This window comes from Geotrypetes seraphini, chromosome 2 (genome assembly GCF_902459505.1).
Source record: "Geotrypetes seraphini chromosome 2, aGeoSer1.1, whole genome shotgun sequence".
Lineage (NCBI taxonomy): Eukaryota > Metazoa > Chordata > Amphibia > Gymnophiona > Dermophiidae > Geotrypetes > Geotrypetes seraphini.
Genome location: NC_047085.1, coordinates 260,756,910 through 260,775,597, shown reverse-complemented (window position 1 = coordinate 260,775,597; position 18,688 = coordinate 260,756,910). Strand labels below are relative to the sequence as shown.

The 18,688-nt window shown below is 45.5% G+C and overlaps 1 protein-coding gene across 1 annotated transcript; it reads right to left on the bottom strand.

The window, feature by feature from the left end:
* Nucleotides 1-9,338: 9,338 nt before the first annotated feature.
* ATF4 (activating transcription factor 4) lies at nucleotides 9,339-11,806 on the bottom strand. Its single transcript, XM_033929506.1, has 3 exons — nucleotides 11,633-11,806; nucleotides 10,723-11,025; nucleotides 9,339-10,351 (listed from the first exon to the last, which is right to left on the bottom strand). Exons 2-3 carry the CDS (start codon nucleotides 10,937-10,939, stop codon nucleotides 9,516-9,518), a joined length of 1,053 nt encoding a protein of 350 aa, XP_033785397.1. The 5' UTR covers nucleotides 10,940-11,025; nucleotides 11,633-11,806; the 3' UTR covers nucleotides 9,339-9,515.
* Between the last annotated feature and the right edge of the window lie 6,882 nt (nucleotides 11,807-18,688).

The following is an 18,688-nucleotide window of genomic DNA, read 5'->3' as shown; positions in this document are numbered from 1 at the left end:
CCCTCCCAGCCATTAAAGCCCTCCCCAGTCCATCCTCCCCCAAATGGCCATATACCGACACAGACCGTGCAAGTCTGCTCAGTAATGGTCTTAGTTCAATATTTACTATTATTTTCTGATTCTAGATCCTGTGTTCATCCCACGCTTCTTTGAACTCCGTCATCGTTTTCCTCTCCACCACCTCTCTCGGGAGCGCATTCCAGGCATCTACCACTCTCCATAAAGTAGAATTTCCTAACATTGCTCTTGAATCTACCACCCCTCAACCTCAAATTATATCCCCTGTCCCTCCTTTCCTCTAGGGCAGGGGTAGGGAACTCTGGTCCTCGAGAGCCGTATTCCAGTTGGGTTTTCAGGATTTCCCCAATGAATATATGAGATCTATTTACATGCACTGCTTTCAATGCATATTCATTGGGAAAATCCAGAAAACACAACTGGAATACAGCTCTCAAGGGCCGGAGTTCCTTACCCCTAACTCTAGGGCAGTGGTTCCCAACCCTGTCCTGGAGGACCACTAGGTCAGTCGGGTTTTGGGGATAGCCCTAATGAATATGCATGGGGTAGATTTGCATGCCTGTCACCTCCATTATATGCAAATCTCTCTCATGCATATTCATTAGGGCTATCCCCAAAACTCGACTGACCTGGTGGTCCTCTAGGGCAGTGGTTCCCAACCCTGTCCTGGAGGAACACCAGGCCAATTGGGTTTTCAGGCTAGCCCTAATGAATATGCATGAAGCAAATTTGCATGCCTATCACTTCCATCATATGCAAATCTCTCTCATGCATATTCATTAGGGCTAGCCTGAAAACCCAATTGGCCTGGTGGTCCTTCAGGACAGGGTTGGGAACCACTGCTCTAGGGTATACATATTCAGGGCTTCCAGTCTCTCCTCGTACATCTTCTGGCACAAGCCTCCTATCATTTTTGTCACTCTCCTCTGGACCTCTTCAAGTCTTCTTACATCCTTCACCAGATACGGTCTCCAAAACTGAACACAATACTCCAAGTGGGACCTTTGCCTTTCCTAGCTGCTCAGGACACTACATACTGATTTTGGCCATACGCCAGGCTTTTCTGCATCTTTATAAAATATTGGAAGAGTTCATCTGTAGGCTTGCAAAGAATGTTGCTTCGGATAAGGGTTCTTTGTAAACTCACGTATTATGATCCTGAAAAGTGAAGGAGCAGCATAATACTTAGAGAATCCTAGTTCAAATCCTGTTGTTGCTCCTTGATATTGGATAAATCATTCAATCCTCCATTGCCTCAAATAAAAACTTACATTATAAATACACCACAGGGGACAGGAAAATATTTACTGTGCCTGAATGTAACTCACCTTGAGCTACTACTGAGAAAAGATATGAGCTAAATCCAAACTCCCTCACCACCCACCCATACCCCTTCTCCTACGGCCACCATGAAATCCTGAAGAAAAAAATTACATATCTATAGACTTTAATGAAGCTAGGTGATGGAGGGCATGATCAAAGCACATTACAAACACTCCATCAACATCACAATTCAGAGAATGACAGACACAAATTTTTCTCTGTCCCTGTGGGGACTCATTTTCCCATCCCCGCAAGCTCTATCCTCATCTGCACAAGCCTCAAACACTTCAAAATCATAAGTGTTCAATGCTTGTGGGGTTAAGGCAGAGCTTACAGGAATGGGACAGTTACAAAACATGTGGGGATGGTGTGGGGAAGTTGAGTTCCTGTGGGAACAAATTTGTCCCCATGTCATTCTCTAATTCAGATATCTGAGACAGTTATTTACAATTTTGTTGTACTATTGATATAAAAAATTATTTTATCAGCTTTAAGTTGCTATCAGAAAGCTATCTCACAAGGAATCTGAAATGCTAAAACTATTGTGTGCTTTTTTTAATTTCAAATTTCAGAACAAGAGCAGACAGTAGGAAGTGAAAAAAAACTACCGGAGCTTAATAAAAAATATTTTACAGATTGACCCAACACAGCCATATTTCAGCTTAATGCCAGTGTCAGGAATCCTTAAAGGATAGCGCTATGCACTTTGCAAAACTGGCAGCTTGAGTTTAGAAGCAGTGCTTGAAGGTAACGGCAATTTGGTGCTGCCTACGTTTTGCATAGAACTGTCATCGTTCTTTAAGTATCGCTGATGCAGGCATTAAGCCAAAGTAGACTGTTAGGTCAACTTGTAAAGGTTTTCTACAATATAGGGCTCCTGTGGTAGTTTCTGTATTCCCTGGCTATCTCTGCTCTTTTGTTCTCCTGGTGTGTTCCTGCAGCATTTTGGGTTTTTTTTGTTTTAATTTCAAATAGTTCCAGAAGTATTTGGGATACTCAATGCTTTCTCTTTAGTCCATCAAGCTGATTTCTTCCATCACATCTGGCTGTACAGAAAAAGCACAGTTACTTACCGTAACAGGTGTTATCCAGGGACAGCAGGCAGATATTCTTGACTGATGGGTGACGGCACCGACGGAGCCCCGGTATGGACAATTTTAGAGTGATTGCACTCTAAGAACTTGGAAAGTTCTAGCAGGCCGCACCACGCACGCGCGAGTGCCTTCCCGCCCGACAGAGGCACGCGGTCCCCAGTTAGGATAAGCCAGCTAAGAAGCCAACCCAGGGAGGTGGATGGGACGCAAGAATATCTGCCTGCTGTCCCTGGATAACACCTGTTACGGTAAGTAACTGTGCTTTATCCCAGGACAAGCAGGCAGCATATTCTTGACTGATGGGTGACCTCCAAGCTAACAAAAAGAGGGATGCTGGGAAGGTTGGCCATTAGGAAAACAAATTTTGCAAAACAGATTGGCCAAAGTGTCCATCCCGTCTGGAGAAAGCATCCAGACAATAATGAGATGTAAAAGTATGAACTGAGGACCAAGTAGCAGCCTTGCAGATTTCCTCAATAGGCGTGGAGCGGAGGAAAGCCACAGATGCTCCCATAGCTCGAACTCTATGGGCCGTGACAGAACCTTCCAGTGTCAGTCCGGTCTGAGCATAACAGAAAGAAATGCATGCTGCCAGCCAATTAGACAACGTACGTTTAGAAACAGGACGTCCCAATTTATTCGGATCAAAGGACAGAAAGAGTTGGGGAGCTGATCTGTTGGCCTTAGTACGCTCTAAATAGTAAGCCAGAGCCCGCTTACAGTCCAAAGTATGCAGAGCTTGTTCTCCAGAATGAGAGTGAGGTTTCGGAAAGAAGACAGGCAGAACAATGGATTGGTTGAGATGGAATTCCAAGACAACCTTAGGGAGAAACTTTGGATGTGTACGCAGAACCACCTTGTCATGATGAAAGACTGTAAAAGGTGGATCAGCAACTAGAGCATGTAGCTCACTGACCCTCCTGGCAGAGGTAAGAGCAATAAGGAAAAGTACCTTCCAAGTGAGAAACTTGAAAGGAGTGGTAGCCAAAGGTTCAAAAGGAGGCTTCATTAAGGCGGAAAAAACCACATTGAGATCCCAGATTACCGGAGGGGCTTTGAGAGGTGGTTTCACATTGAAAAGACCCCGCATGAATCTGGACACCAAGGGATGAGCCGAGAGAAGTTTTCCATGAACTGGCTCATGAAAAGCAGCAATAGCACTGAGGTGGACTCTGATGGAAGTAGACTTGAGGCCAGAGTCAGACAAAGAAAGAAGATAATCCAATAAGGTCTCCACTGCAAGGGAAGTGGGATCATGATGATGAAGAAGACACCAGGAAGAAAACAGTGTCCACTTCTGATGGTAACATAGCAGAGTGGCCGGTTTCCTGGAGGCATCCAGAATGGAACGAACGGGCTGAGACAAAAGAGTATCATGAGAAGTCATCCCGAGAGAAACCAAGCTGTCAGGTGCAGAGATGGAAGGTTGGGATGCAAAAGGGTCTCCTGATGTTGCGTAAGCAGAGAAGGAAACAGTGGAAGAAGGAAAGGCTCCCTGGAACTGAGTTGAAGTAGAAGGGAGAACCAATGTTGCCTGGGCCACTGTGGAGCAATCAGAATCATGGTGGCTCGTTCCCTCTTGAACTTGAACAAGGTTCGTAACATGAGAGGCAGAGGAGGGAAAGCGTACAGGAAAAGATTGGACCAATCGAGGAGAAATACATCCGCTGCCAGACGGTGAGGGGAGTAGAGTCTGGAGCAGAATAGGGGCAGCTGGTGATTGTGAGGAGCTGCAAAGAGGTCTATCTGAGGAGTGCCCCACTGAGTGAAGATGGACTGTAGAGTTAAAGGATCGAGTGTCCACTCGTGAGGCTGGAGAATTCTGCTGAGCTTGTCCGCTAAGGAATTCTGTTCTCCCTGAATGTAGATAGCTTTCAGGAATAGTTGGTGATCTGTGGCCCAAGCCCAAATCTTCTGGGCTTCCTGGCACAAGAGGCGAGAGCCTGTCCCACCCTGCTTGTTGATGTAGTACATCGCAACTTGATTGTCTGTGCACAGCAGGAGGACCTGAGGAAAGAGATGTTGGAAGGCCTTGAGGGCATAAAACATCGCTCTGAGTTCCAGGAAATTGATGTGATGTTTCATTTCCTGGGCTGTCCAAAGTCCTTGAGTTTGGAATTCGTTCAAATGAGCTCCCCAGGCATAAGGGGAGGCGTCGGTGGTGATGACAAGTTGATGAGGAGGTAGATGAAACAGAAGACCTCTGGAGAGATTTGAGGATATCAACCACCATTGAAGAGACTGACGAAGAGATGATGTCACAGATATGTGTCGTGAGCAAGGATCCGTCGCTTGGGACCACTGGGTAGCTAGGGTCCATTGAGGAGTGCGCAGGTGAAGACGTGCGAGGGGTGTGACATGAACTGTGGAGGCCATGTGACCCAAGAGTATCATCATTTGCTTGGCAGAGATGGAACGTTGTGGAAGCACTTGCTGACATAGAGATTGAAGAGTTTGAAGAAGGTTGGACGGCAGGAATGCTCTCATGAGGACTGTGTCCAGCACCGCTCCAATGAATTGAAGTCTCTGAGTGGGGATGAGATGAGATTTGGGTAGATTGATCTCGAACCCCAGAAGCTGTAGAAACAGGATGGTTTGGTTGGTGGCCAGGAGCACTGTTTGAGATGAATTGGCCTTGATTAACCAATCGTCCAGATAAGGAAAGACTTGAAGGTGGTGAGAGCGTAGAAAGGCAGCCACCACAATCAGACATTTGGTGAACACTCTTGGAGAGGAGGCAAGACCGAAGGGCAGCACCTTGTATTGGTAATGACAATGATTGATCATGAAGCGGAGGTACTGTCTGGAGGCCAGATTGACCGGAATGTGAGTGTATGCCTCTTTGAGATCGAGGGAGCATAGCCAGTCGCTTTGATGGAGAAGAGGATAGAGTTGCCAGAGAAAGCATCTTGAATTTCTCCTTGACCAAGCATTTGTTGAGATCGCGAAGATCTAGGATGGGTCTGAGATCCCCTGTTTTTTTGGGGACCAGAAAATAACGGGAGTAGAATCCCTGCCCCTTCTGATCTAGAGGAACTTCCTCTATGGCGTTCAGGATGAGGAGGGATTGAACCTCCTGAAGAAGGAGAGAAGACTGAGAGGTGTTCAAAGCAGACTCTCTTGGCAGACTGTGCAGGATGTGTCTGAAAGTTGAGAGAGTAGCCGTGGCGGATGATGTTGAGGACCCACTGATCCGATGTGATGTTCTCCCAACGGCTGGTGTAACAAGAAAGACGTCCTCCTATGGGTCGAGGGAGATTGGCAGATGGTGGAATACTGGCTATGCTTTGGAGAACCACGTCAAAAGGGTTGGGTAGACTTTTGTGGTGGAGGAGGCTTCACCTGTTACTGCTGGGCTGGCCTAGGTGGTTGTCGCTGTTGCTGACGTCTAGGCTGTTGAATAGCTGGTGGCAAGGGACGGGCAGCATAGCGGCGCTGGTAGGCAGATTGTTGGCAAAAAGGCCGAGCAGGTGGAGTCTTTTTCTTAGTCTTCAGGAGAGTATCCCACCGAGTCTCATGGGCAGACAGCTTTTGTGTAGTGGAATCCATGGACTCTCCGAAGAGCTCATCACCCAAGCAGGGAGCATTTGCTAGGTGGTCCTGATGATTTACATTGAGCTCTGAGACTCTGAGCCATGCTAACCGACGCATGGCAACAGACATAGCCATGGCCCTAGAAGTCAATTCAAATGTGTCATAAATTGACCGAACTAGGAACTTGGGTAACTGGAGAAGAGAGGAAGAGCAGGCATGAAATGCAGATTTCTTGCGGTCAGGGAGGTACTTTTCAAAAGCAGCCATGTGTTGAATGAGGTGCTTTAAATAAAATGAAAAATGAAAAGCGTAGTTCCCTGACCTATTGGCTAACATGGCATTCTGATATAAACGTTTGCCAAATTTGTTCATGGCTTTTCCTTCTCTGCCAGGAGGGACTGAGGCATACATACTAGCTCCTGCTGGTTTCTTAAGTGTGGATTCTACCAAAAGAGACTCATGCGGGAGCTGAGGTTTGTCAAAACCAGGAATAGGGATAACCTTGTATAAGGAGTCCAATTTCCGAGGAGCTCCCGGTACAGTCAGGGGAGTCTCTAAATTTTTATAAAAAGTCTCTCTTAAGATGTCATGGAGAGGAAGTTTGAGAAATTCCCTTGGAGGTTGGTCAAAGTCCAGAGCATCAAGGAATGCCTTGGATTTCTTCGACTCAGCCTCTAAGGGAATAGAAAAAGATTCACACATCTCTTTTAAGAAAGAGGTAAAAGATGTGGAATCCTGCTTAGAAGAGGGATCAGCAACAAGTTGATCCTCTTCATCAGAGGAACACTCACCTTCAGACAGAAAGGGCTCTTCAGAGTCACCCCACAAATCAGGGTCCCGAATCTGAGAGCCACGGTCTCGAGACTCCGGAGTGGAGGGTTCCAGGTGTCGAGTTTTGCGCACCGACTTACCCGACCTCATATACACGGTACCAGGAGATGTGACATGCAGCGTCGGTACCGAAGTCTGCACCGCCTGGTGTTGAGCTCTCGGTTCCGGTGCTAAGATTGGCATCGAAGTCGAGGAAGCAGTGTGAACCGGTACCGACAAAGTGGATGCCGATAAGAGGGCGCTCCAGTCGGTACCGGTGGCTCAGTGTCAAAAGTGCGGGAAGGAGTTGTTGCAACTGCTCCTTAAGTTGCACTTGCAGGACAGCAGCAATCCGCTCGTCCAGCGAAGGTACCAGTACCACCTTTTTCTTCTGCGGTACCTGTGGTGCCGCTCTACGCTCCGAGGATGAGGAACCCGATGTCGAGGGGCTCACCTCAATAGGAGCGGAGCGCTTCCGTGGGCGCCTCGAGGTCGGCAGGATTGGACTCGCTGCTACTGAGACCGGAGGACGCTCCAACAGAGATGGCTTCTTAGCCGGCTTACCTGAGTGTTGAGACGCCGGCGCAGTGTCATGCGGCGTCGACGAAGTGGGTGCCGACTGAGGTGGTGCCGATGCCGGTGTCGCAGGGTCAGACATATCAGCACCAAAAAGCAAACGTTGTTGGATTTGTCGGTTTTTTAATGTACGTTTTTTCAAAGTGGCACAGCGGGTGCAGGTAGAAGCCTGATGCTCTGGACCCAGGCACTGTAAGCACCAATTGTGCGGGTCCGTAAGAGAGATTGGCCTTGCACACCGCTGGCACTTTTTAAAACCTGGCTGGGGGAGCATGAAAGGAAAAACGGCTTCTGCCAAATCGAAGGCCGAGGCCTCGATGGTGGCAGCAGGCCCCACCGGGGCAAAACCGACGAAAATAATAAAAGAAAAAAAGGAAATATAATTTCCAAAAAGATTTTGCGAGCGGGAAGGCGACAGAAAAAAATATTTTCAACAGCCATTGAAAAGTGCGACTTCTTAGCTCCACGGAAACTAAGAAACTGGGGACTGCACGCCTCCGTCGGGCGGGAAGGCACTCGCGCGTGCGCGGTGCAGCCTGCTAGAACTTTCCAAGTTCTTAGAGTGCAATCACTCTAAAATTGTCCGTACCGGGGCTCCGTCGGTGCCGTCACCCATCAGTCAAGAATATGCTGCTTGCTTGTCCTGGGATAATGGGCTATATGAAGGGATGTTTATACAGTGTTTGAAAGCCCCTAGTGTAATTACAGATTAAATTATAAAGTTAACTGTATAAAGCACAGCTGGAATAAGACTACAGGTCAGGAATGGGGTGCAAAGGTAGAGTCAAATATGTAGCCTAAACTGTGGTTCTCCCCTTATTCTATAAATATACATGTAAATTGCAGAAATGTCCTTCCATTGCCACCTTTAGTTAAATTGCATGTGGAAATTGGGCACATGCCCAAATTTATGCAATTTTTAGTGCTTTTTGTAAAATTCAGGGGCTAATGTGTAACTAATAAATGATGGCAGATAAGACTTGCATGGTCTACCAGCCTGCCCATCAGGGTGGTCAGAGCAACACTCACCACTGTGCACGTCATACAATATATTCATAGCTGTACACTAGTTTAGTTTATCTTGGCATACCACCCTTCGAACCTGAATAAGAGTAGTTAACAATACTACAAAGGTAATCATTTCAAAATGAACAGAAAAGTGGTCAGCCAGAAACCAGGCAGCAAGTAAAGAAAGAGGAAGGGATACAGACACCATCATGCTGCCACTTCCCCCACCCAGCTCAGAAAGAATCAATTGAAGGCAAAGTTAAAAGATGCGAGTTTCAAGCAAAACCTTAAACTTTGATGATTCAGAGTGGAAGAGTGCCAGAGCGATGGGCCTGTGGGAAAAAATTGCCAAATGGGGTGTGGAGGGCAACTTGGAGCAAATAAGTGGGGGGAATAGTAAACCAGAGTGGCCTTGCATAGGAAGATATTGGTGATTCTACAGCATATCAGACTCCAAAGTGGTCCTGTCTTAAAAATTAGAGGACCACTGCCTTATCTAGTCCCAACCTACTGAACTCTATCCCTTTAGCTCAGGGTCTCTATTGGGCCCTTGTTTTATTAAATTGAGATAATGTATTTGAGAACTAAAGGGCAAATAAGCATGATCACTAAGACTAAGAATGACTCCTGGCAGAATTCCTCATCCCCTCGGTACATAAAATATTCAGCGCATGCTGTGCAGAGTTCAGCACAAACACACGCAATAGAGGAGGAAGTGAACCGCTCCACAGCAGGTCACTTCCTCCTGTGCCATCTTAGAACCAATTAGTTATGTGAACCACTATCTTGCATTCAACCAGGAGTTAAAAAACAAAACCCAAAAACCAGACTGCTCCACCCTCAACCAGATTCATACGTCACCAAATTTAATATGGATTAGTATTCAAATCCCCATTCGTCTTCCCAAGCCACACCAAAAAACCTTTCCACTATACTTGCTCACTTTCAAAATCATTCCAAAGCCAACTACCAAAATAATGCCACAGGATATTTAATTCATTTCTGTGCTATTACATACTGAAGCAACAAATGCACCACAAACTAATCACTAAACATGCATTTTTAAGCAAACCACAATTTTTAGTAGAAAATAATTTATTAGTTGTACTCGTTTCTATGTACAAAGAAAATGCGCTCAACTACGACATCAATTCACTTTTTAGTGCGTTTGTTTTTTGCAGTTCTTACTTCTTCAATAAGATCTTTTAAGTAGCAGATTTCTTTTGCCAATGAATCTACTTTCTCTTTCAGAGTGGTGTTTCTCTCCTCCAGTTGCCTGCACTCACTTGATATAGCGTCCTGTTCAGCACGCTTTTTCTGGCGATAGCGGGTGGCTGCTGTCTTGTTCTGCTCCATCTTTTTCAATTTTTTGTCTTTTTTCTCTCCACTGGCTACCTTTACTTTTGTTACAATGGTTTTATTTTCTATAGGGATGTCATAAGGTTTGGGTCTCCCAGAATTGGGGAACTCCAGCTGGGACTGGCTGGCTGGAGAAGATGCTACTGAAGAAGCTGGACTGTGTTGGGGTGATCCTAAATAGGACTCAGGGCTCAAGCAAATTCCACTATCATCTGAAGATACTTCCTCTTCTCTTTCACTCTTAGGAATAACCACCAACAAGTAAGTTGCCACTGGTTTTGTATCAACTTTAGCATCTGCCTCATCCACTAAACCTACACTCAAAGTATATGGAATGGTAGTCAAGTGTTCTGGGGAAAGGATCAGAGATGTACTAGGTGAAAGGGGAGCTAGTTGATCAGCCTCACCTAGCAGTTTTGGGAAAAGAAATATGGAGTCAGATGCTGGTGGCTCTTCTAAAGCTGCCTGGAAAGGTGGGTTATCCAAGAAATCACACGTGTCTTCCAATGAGGCCATAAGCTCATCTGGAGAGGCAAATGTATCCATATCTTCCATACCTAACAGGGAATCAAAGTCCAAATCCTTCAAGTTTTTCTCCACCATCCAATCAGTGCCAGAGAAGGCATCCTCTGCAAAATAAAAGTAACATAATGAGCGAAAGAAATTCAAGTTTTTTTATCCTTGCAATTAAAACCAAATTCCAGTTTTGATAGCCTACACTTTTAATCATTCAATGTAGAAGTTTTGTTTTAGAAAATCTAATTTGACTATTCAAACAAGGCTTTTATTAATACAGAACTGTAACTAATCTTAAAGATGTCCAGAGCTAATAACTGGATCATGTAAGAAATGTGTGTTCTTGAAATTTAATAAAAATGTTAAGAGTCCACCTACCTGTTAGTTGATAAAACCTACTACCCTGATTTTGATCAAGCTGACAAAAAAATGTGAACTTAAATAAAGAGTGGTAGGAATTTTTATTATGAATATTTAGCCTTACCCTCAGTATTGCCTGTGGGTGTATCCCATGTAGCCACAGACAAGCAACTGGAGGAGACTTCATTAATCTTGTGGCTGGAATACCTTTGTTGTTTGAGGGGCTTGGCCACCTCAAGATATTCATCTAGGAGACCCAAGCTTTCTTCAGCCACCAAAGACGACTGGCTGAAGGGGGACAGTAAGTCCCCCAACAGCATCTCTTCGCCCAGGGAGCTCATCTTCAAGTTTTAGAGTTGTTAGGGACGGAGATTTCAACTTTTGTTTGTCTAGTACAGCAGGGCTGCTGGGGGTTGCTTTGAAAGACCTATAAAGGAGAGAAAAAAACCCCCAAACAGTTCATTTTAACAGCATTCTAGTCTAACAAACCACTTTTCAGATTGTTTTTCATGCTACATATTAGGAGGCCTAGATTTGACCTCCAAAGGTTTCATGTGGGAAGCTACGCCGCTTCTATTTGCAAAAATCGGCAGTCTCCTATAGCCCAGCCCACCATGAGTCAGAGAGGCGTGGCCGCCGCAAGCAGCTCCAGCCGGTTGCTAAAATGTCTCTCCGGCTTCTCCCCTGACGCCATTTTACCCGCCGCCACGTTTCGTCTTTCCCTAGTTATATCTACGTCCGACATCCGGTCTCCTGAAACGTCAGTTTTTCTCCAGCATAGTCATTTCTGTCTCTCGTCTCCCTCTCCGTAACCAAGAGGAGAAAAAAAGGCAACCGAATAACTAACACAAAGCAAAACTAAACTTCGATCTATCCAAAGGATATTTCATTAAAACCATAAAAATAAACAAACTTTTTTTTCTCCTCCTCATCCAATAGGGATGCAATTCTTGGAGACGCCAGTTAATCCCACCCCCCGCGAAAACCACCCTACAGATGGCAATGGGAGGGGGGGGGAATAAAAGTGTACTTACGCCATGGCTGCAGCTGCCTGGTGTTTCGCCGTGCTGGTTCTTGCCGCGCTGCGCTCCGCTGCTCTTGCCGCTGGGGAAGGCTGCCGCTTCGCTGCCCGTTATAGCGCCATGGCTACGGCCCCTACCCGCACCGATCACTCTCTCCAACGTATCTCTTAACTATGACGTGGAGGGACAAACGTCCGAGGCTTTTATAGACACCGTTGATACTAACCGCTGAAGTAAAATCCCTCCGCCACGAATCCATCCGCTCCCGCCGTGCGACATTCCTCGGACATTAACTCATAGCCTCGTTCTTAAACAGCTTATTCGGAAAGCTTTAGAGAACTTGTACCTGTATATCCCTTTCATTTTACAGGAGCAGGAAGAAACTGTTATGTGGGTGGGTGGCTAGTTTACGGCTGAGAGGGACTATTTGTTGGATGCTGGTGAGCATAATAGCGGGAGAAAATAGAACAATGCTTCGCGCGCCTAACAAGATGTTTCCTGCTTTTAAAAGCACAGCAGAAATCAAAAATGTATTCTAAGAACTAGCGGTTGAAATAGATAATTGACATTGTTATACACGAAACGGGAATAAAAGGGAAGCTACATAATCATTAGTGTTTATTTCCCGAATTCCGCCCCCTCCTTTTCCTGCGTTGGAATGGCACGCAGTACCCTCGTGGGCCCTCTATGTGATGATTGGTTGATTGATCGAGTTCCACGCTAATGACAGACTACAATTTGCCGTTGGATGTGAGCATTAAAACGGCTTGCTTGCTGAATAGAGGAGTGGGTGGGGTTTGGCGCGCGATGGCTGATAAATAAAAATAAAAGGAACTTGGCGCGCACATAGCCTGCTGGGTAGGTACTAGCACAGAGTGAATGTTAATGAAGGCAGCATGGCTGTCTGGCCTGCTAATGTATTAAGGTTATGTTAGGAGGGAGGGGTCTGTAATCTTTGTGGAAATTAATGCTACTACTGAAATGTGGTTTATGTGTTTCTTGTTAATTCTGTAGCGATTTTGAGCTGCTTAGTAGCCCATAGGGACTGATTCATATCCATGTCCGATTGCGGCCCTCGAGGACCGACTTCGACACCTGTGCTGTAGATGGTCTGCACATATCTTTGCTGTCTTTTTTTTTTTTTTTTTTTTTACATTTTTTTACTGGCCTCAGCTCTTTGCCGCCCTGTCCTGCAGTGCAAGCCTGTGGTTTTAACCTAAGGGTTTAAAGAAGGTTAAAACCACGGATCGCACTGCAGAAAAGGGCGGCGGAGAGCTGGGGAGCCAGAGAGAGAGTCGGGGGAGGCAGAGAGCAGGTCGCGGCAGAGAGCGGGGAGTCAAAAAGAGAGAGTAGGGGAAGCAAAAGCATGTCGCGGCAGAGAGAAGGGGAGCCGGAGAAAGAATTGGGAAGGCAGAAAGCAGGTTTATTGCAGGGCTGGCAGGACAGTCGGAAAGGACGTGAGCGACTGGCTCCCAGCAGTCGCTTCTTGTTGATCGGCCAGCCCAGTCGGTGTTTAATGAATCGCATCCCTGCCTACTTTGCATGCGTTTCACCTCATTTGCATGCACGGATCGGAATTGGATCGGTACACAGGTTAGTGAATCGGGTCGCAAACCGATCGGTACATGATCGGTTTGCTTAGTGAATCTAGCCCATAGTCCTTCTGTTTTGTTTTCATTCTGGTTACTGCAATGCGCTTCCTGCTGTGTGAGGTGCTCTTGGGCTCTACTCAACACTAAATTAACCTATTTTCCGGGATATGCAGGTTAGTTCTGAAAACAAAACCTAATTCTCGTTAAACTTCTAGCCATTTTAGGTTAATTGGTTTCTTCCTGAGCTGATATACCATGCTTTAGATGGGACATTTGTCCAGGGACTGTGTCCATTGGCTCTTCTTCTTGAACTAATACGCCATGCTTTAGAAGGGACATTGTCCAGGGGCTGTGTCCATTGGCTCTTCTTCTTGAACTGATACGCCATGCTTTAGATGGGACATTTGTCCAGGGGCTGTGTCCATTGGTTCAAACTCTGGATGCTCAAGGAGGGATACATCATATTGTGTTAAGCATCTCTTCCCCCCAACCCATCCATTTTGAAATGCTGGAGAATGTGGTGAAATCAGCAGGGTTTAAAAAGGATTTGGATAATTTCTAAAAGAGAAGTCCATAGGCTAAATGACTTGGTGAAATCCACTGCTTATTCCTAAGATAAGCAGCATAAAATCTGTTTTGCTACTTGGGATCTAGATAGGTACCTGGGTTGGCCATTGTTGGAAACAGGATACTGGGCTTGATGGACTTGGTCTGTCCCAGTATGACAATTCTTATGTGCTTATTAGAGAATAATGCAGGGGGGGGGGATTTGTCCCTGTCTCTGCAAACTGTCTGATCCCATCCGCACATAAAACCAATATAACACAACCAAACATGTTCCGAACACCTCCGGCAATTGCCAACTACTCCTTAGCAAATGAGAAAATGTTCTACCTATTCCTTAAGTACTTCTTAATATCTTAACAATATGTACTTCTTATTAGCATAACAATTCTTATGTAATCCGCCTTGAACCGCAAGGTAAAGGCGGAATAGAAATCACTAATGTAATGTAATTTTATGTTGAACTTATTTTATTAAAGAAACAATATTTTGTACAATTGTCATTTTATAAAACACAAATAATACACAGCAAGGATCAGCAAAACCCCATTCTCCCCTTCACCAATATCCCCCTCCACTATCAAGAAAACTGAATAAGCCAAATTACTACAGAATGCTACGTAGAAAGATCAAGGTAACAGAATACTTCAGTCACACATGGCAGGAATAGTGTTAGGGGAGTGCAACTAGGGCAGTGTTTTTCAACAAGCAGTACGGGTACGTGAGCCACTTGTAGGGGGTATGCAGTGTCGTCGCTGTATGACTCCCAACTTCTTCTGCCATTACGTATATGCAGCTCTGTAGGTCTCCCTGCTGCCATCGTGTATCTCCCATCTTCCTCGTCTTCTCTCCCCAGCCTCCCTCCTCTCCCCCCCCCCCCGAATTGCAGCAGCAGCTCATTGTGTGTCCTTTGTTAGGCCAGTCCACCTCCGACAAAAGAGGAAGTTGCGTCATCAAAAGTGAGCCAGACTAGCAAAGGCCTTGAGGCTGCCTGATGGAATCACTGGCTTAGCAGTACCTCTCCTCTCCCTAACGGCAGCTCACTGCATATTTTTAACTTCCCCACGCAGCTGCTGCTAGCTTTAATTTAGCCGCAATTCCATCAAACAGCCTTGGGCCTTTGCGAGGCCAGTCCGCCTTCAATGAAAGAGGAAGTTGCATCATCAGAGGCGGGCTGGCCTAGAAAAGGCCCCGAGGCTGCCTGATGTAATCATGGCTAAACTAACGCTAGCGGCAGCTACGTGGGGAAGTTAAAAGCATGCAGTGAGCTGCCGAGAGGGAGAGGTACTGCTGGACATGGGGAGAGGGAGTGGTGCTGCTAGGGAAGGGAAGGGAGAAGAGGTGCTTCTGGACCTGACAGAAGGGGAAGGGAAAGGTGCTGCTTGACATGAAAGAGAAGATGAGGGAAAGGTGCTGCACGCTGGAGGGGAGGGTGAGATGGGAAGAAAGCATATTAGTTTTGAGTGGGAATGGGGGGATGGAAGAAAGGAAAATTGTTGCAGGATGAGTGAGAGTGAGGGAGAAATGAACATGGTGTGGAGGAGAGGGAGAAATAGGGAGAGAATATGTGAGTGGGGTTGGGGAGAGATGGACTGGGGGGTGGGTGGGAAGGAGGGATGTCACACTTGAGGGAAGGGGCAAGTAGAAAGAGAAAGCATGCAGAAGGCAGAAAGAAAGAAATATTGGATGCACAGTCAGAAGGAAGTGCAACCAGACTCATGAAATCACCAGACAACAAAGGTAGGAAAAATGATTTTATTATGAGATAGGTTAAAGTCAATCAATTTGTACCTTTGCTTAATCTTTGTAAACCGCATAGAACTTCACGGTATTGCGGTATATAAGCTGTTATTATTATTATTATTATTTTTAATTTAGTGATCGAAATGTGTCAGTTTTGAGAATTTGTATCTGCTGTCTATATTTTGCACTATATTTGTCTATTTTTCTATAGTTGTTACTGAGGTGACATTGCATATTTTAAAGTCATCTGCCTTGACCTCTTTGAAAACCCCCCAAATATAAATGATAAGGTTTTCTCTGCGTACACTGTGCTTTGTAAATTTTGTGGTTACCATTATCTATAATAATAAAATGCTAAGCGTGCATGCGCACTCTCACCGCGTGCTTCCCTGATCCCTGTTCTGTCGGGCTGTGGCGGTAGGAGTGCGCATGCGCGGCAGACAAGCCTTCCTGCTCTCCACCTCTCCACTTTGCGGCTGCAGAAACGGCCCCATACTCGCGGCTTCAGGCTCATCCAGCTCCAGCACAGCAGAGAGTTGACAGTACAGACTAATCAGTTTCTCCTTCCCACGATCCAACTGGCTGACTCCAGGAGCCTGCAGCACTGTACACACGCTGCTTCGGGACCTTCTACTGCCCTGATTTACTCTGGCATGTCCCTGATGACATCATCAGAGACGCGGCAGAGCACATCAGGGCAGTAGAAGGCCCCGAAGCAGCATGTGTAGAGTGCTGCAGACGCTGCTGGAGTCACAGGTTTGTCGGGACCGCGGGAAGGGAAAGGGGGGGTAGGGGAAATGCTGCTACTGCATAGGGAAGTAGTGGGGGGGGGAGGGAAATGGAGGGGAAATAATTCAAACAACTTACTCTGTGAAACTTCCGTTATTACACAAAAAAAGGTAGGTGACAAAAGGAGAGAGAGACACAGAAAAAAAAAAAATCCACATACAGCAGCCAAAGAGACAAACACCAAAACAAACAGACAGAGAGACCAAAAGTAAGAAATGCAGACAGCAGCCAAAGAGATAGACAGAAGGTGACAGTCAAAAAACCACACAGAAGAACAGGGGTTTAAAGAGACAGATTTAAAGAAAAAAAAAATCAAAAATTTGGACAAGGAGAGAGAGACAAACAGAAAAAAAGACAGGGGCTACAGAGACAGATTAAAAGAGACACACACCAAAACAAAGACAGACATACAGCGGCCAAGGAGAGAGAGACAGAAAGAGACAGACACACAAATCTATTCTATTAATATAACGGGCTTAAAGACTAGTGTATTAATAAGATTATAGTGTGTGTATATGAAGTATTGCAATTTCTTCTATCCATTTTAATTGGTATTGTTATTATGGGGGTGGGGTCAGGGGCAGAGCTTGGGCTTATCTGTGGTGGAGCCTGGGCAGCTATGGGGCAGAGCTTGGGTGGGGGTACTCAGTTGATATTTGGTTTGAAGAAGATGAGAAACACTGAACTAGGGCAACTGCCTAACCCTGGAAGCTAAAGAAGCAAGGCCTGGGCTTTGCAGTCCCCAGTTAGGTCTAACAGCAGCAGGATACAAATTTCAAATGATATATTCTAATCACAAAATAGAAAATAAAAAATTTTTCTACCTTTTGTTGTCTCGTCATTTTATTCTTCAAATCATGTTGGGCTCAGACATTGGCCTCTGATTTTTCTTCTCTTAACTCACTTGCCAGGCTCTCCTGACCATTTAACATTTCTTCTTTCTCCATGCTGACCATCCATCTTCTATCTATCTTCTATCTCTGTGTATGTATTGTTCCCCATGTTCAGCAACAAGCAAAGAAGCCAACAGAACTGCAATAAAATGTTGAATCGAAAAACAAAAGCAAGAACTGCAGGGATGGTGTACAAAGCGCAAAGTCTTTAATGAACAAACATAAATATAGTCATGAAACAGTTTGTATCCAAAAGGGGTTGATGAACTGGGACCCGACACAGTCCGTGTTTCAAAGAAACATTCCTTCCTCAGGGGTCCAAAAGTATATCATATACAAGGAAACCTTATGGATAACAACTGGCAACAGTGGTATGGTGAACAACTTAACAAGCAGGCAGCATCTCAACCTGTAGAACTGACTGTGTTGTATCCAATAAGTATGGTTTGGAAGTGTGAGGGGTTATCAGTTTGAGGGGCCAATGATATGGTGAGTGTCATTGTACTGTCTTTCACCCCTTTCCCTTCTGTCAGCTGATTGTGTAGCATATTGGTTTGGGCTGAGGTGTTGCAGTGCCAAGGTTTGGGGGTTCAGTGCCCTCTGTTGGTGATTGTGTCTCTTTTGTTCCCAACTGCAGCAATGAACAATGTATGAGTGTGTGGGAGAATGTATCCTTTGGAACTGATGGGTAAAAATAGATATATGCCTTCCCCCCTTCCATGATCCTTCCCATGTCATCTCATTGTTTGAGGTCCTGGGGGTTGCAGGTGCAGAAAAGAGGTAGGCACTAGTGCTGCCCGATTCAGGAAAAAATATTTCGATTTGATTCAGCCTATTGAATTGATTTTTCAATTCGATTTTCCTGGTGAGTTTATTTTATAGCCTCTTCATCCCCTTTTGCTCTCTCCTACCCACACTGGTGCTGTGGTATAAACAAACAAAAAAGACTTTTCCTCTCTGTTAAATACTAGCTCACGTTCACCAGCTCTGGCAAGATACAAATTTCAAATCTGACACATTGTAATCACAAAACAGAAAATAAAATTCTTTTTTTACCTTTTGTTGTCTGGTCATTTTTCAAATCATGTTAGTCCCAGGCTCTGCAACAAACATCTTCTGATAACTTGCTTGCCAGGGTCTCTTGCCCATTTGTCGTTTTCTTCTTTCTCCATGGTGACCATCCATCTTCCATTTCTGTCCTCCCCTTCCATTTCCCTTCCCTCCCCTGGAAGTCTGGCATCTTTCCTTTTTTCCGCCTCTATTCCCATAGCTGCAGCGATGGACCCTACCATACCACAGATCCACCATCTCTCCTTTTCTCAGCTACCCTTTCATCCAGCATCTCTCCCTCCTTCCCCGCCAGCTCTCCCTTTCTCTTTCTTACTACCCTCCTATCCAGTATCTCTATCCCCCCACACACCATCCCTTGTGTCCTTCTCTTCCTTTCTGTTCCTTCCCTCCCTAAATCCCATTGTTCATCATCTCCC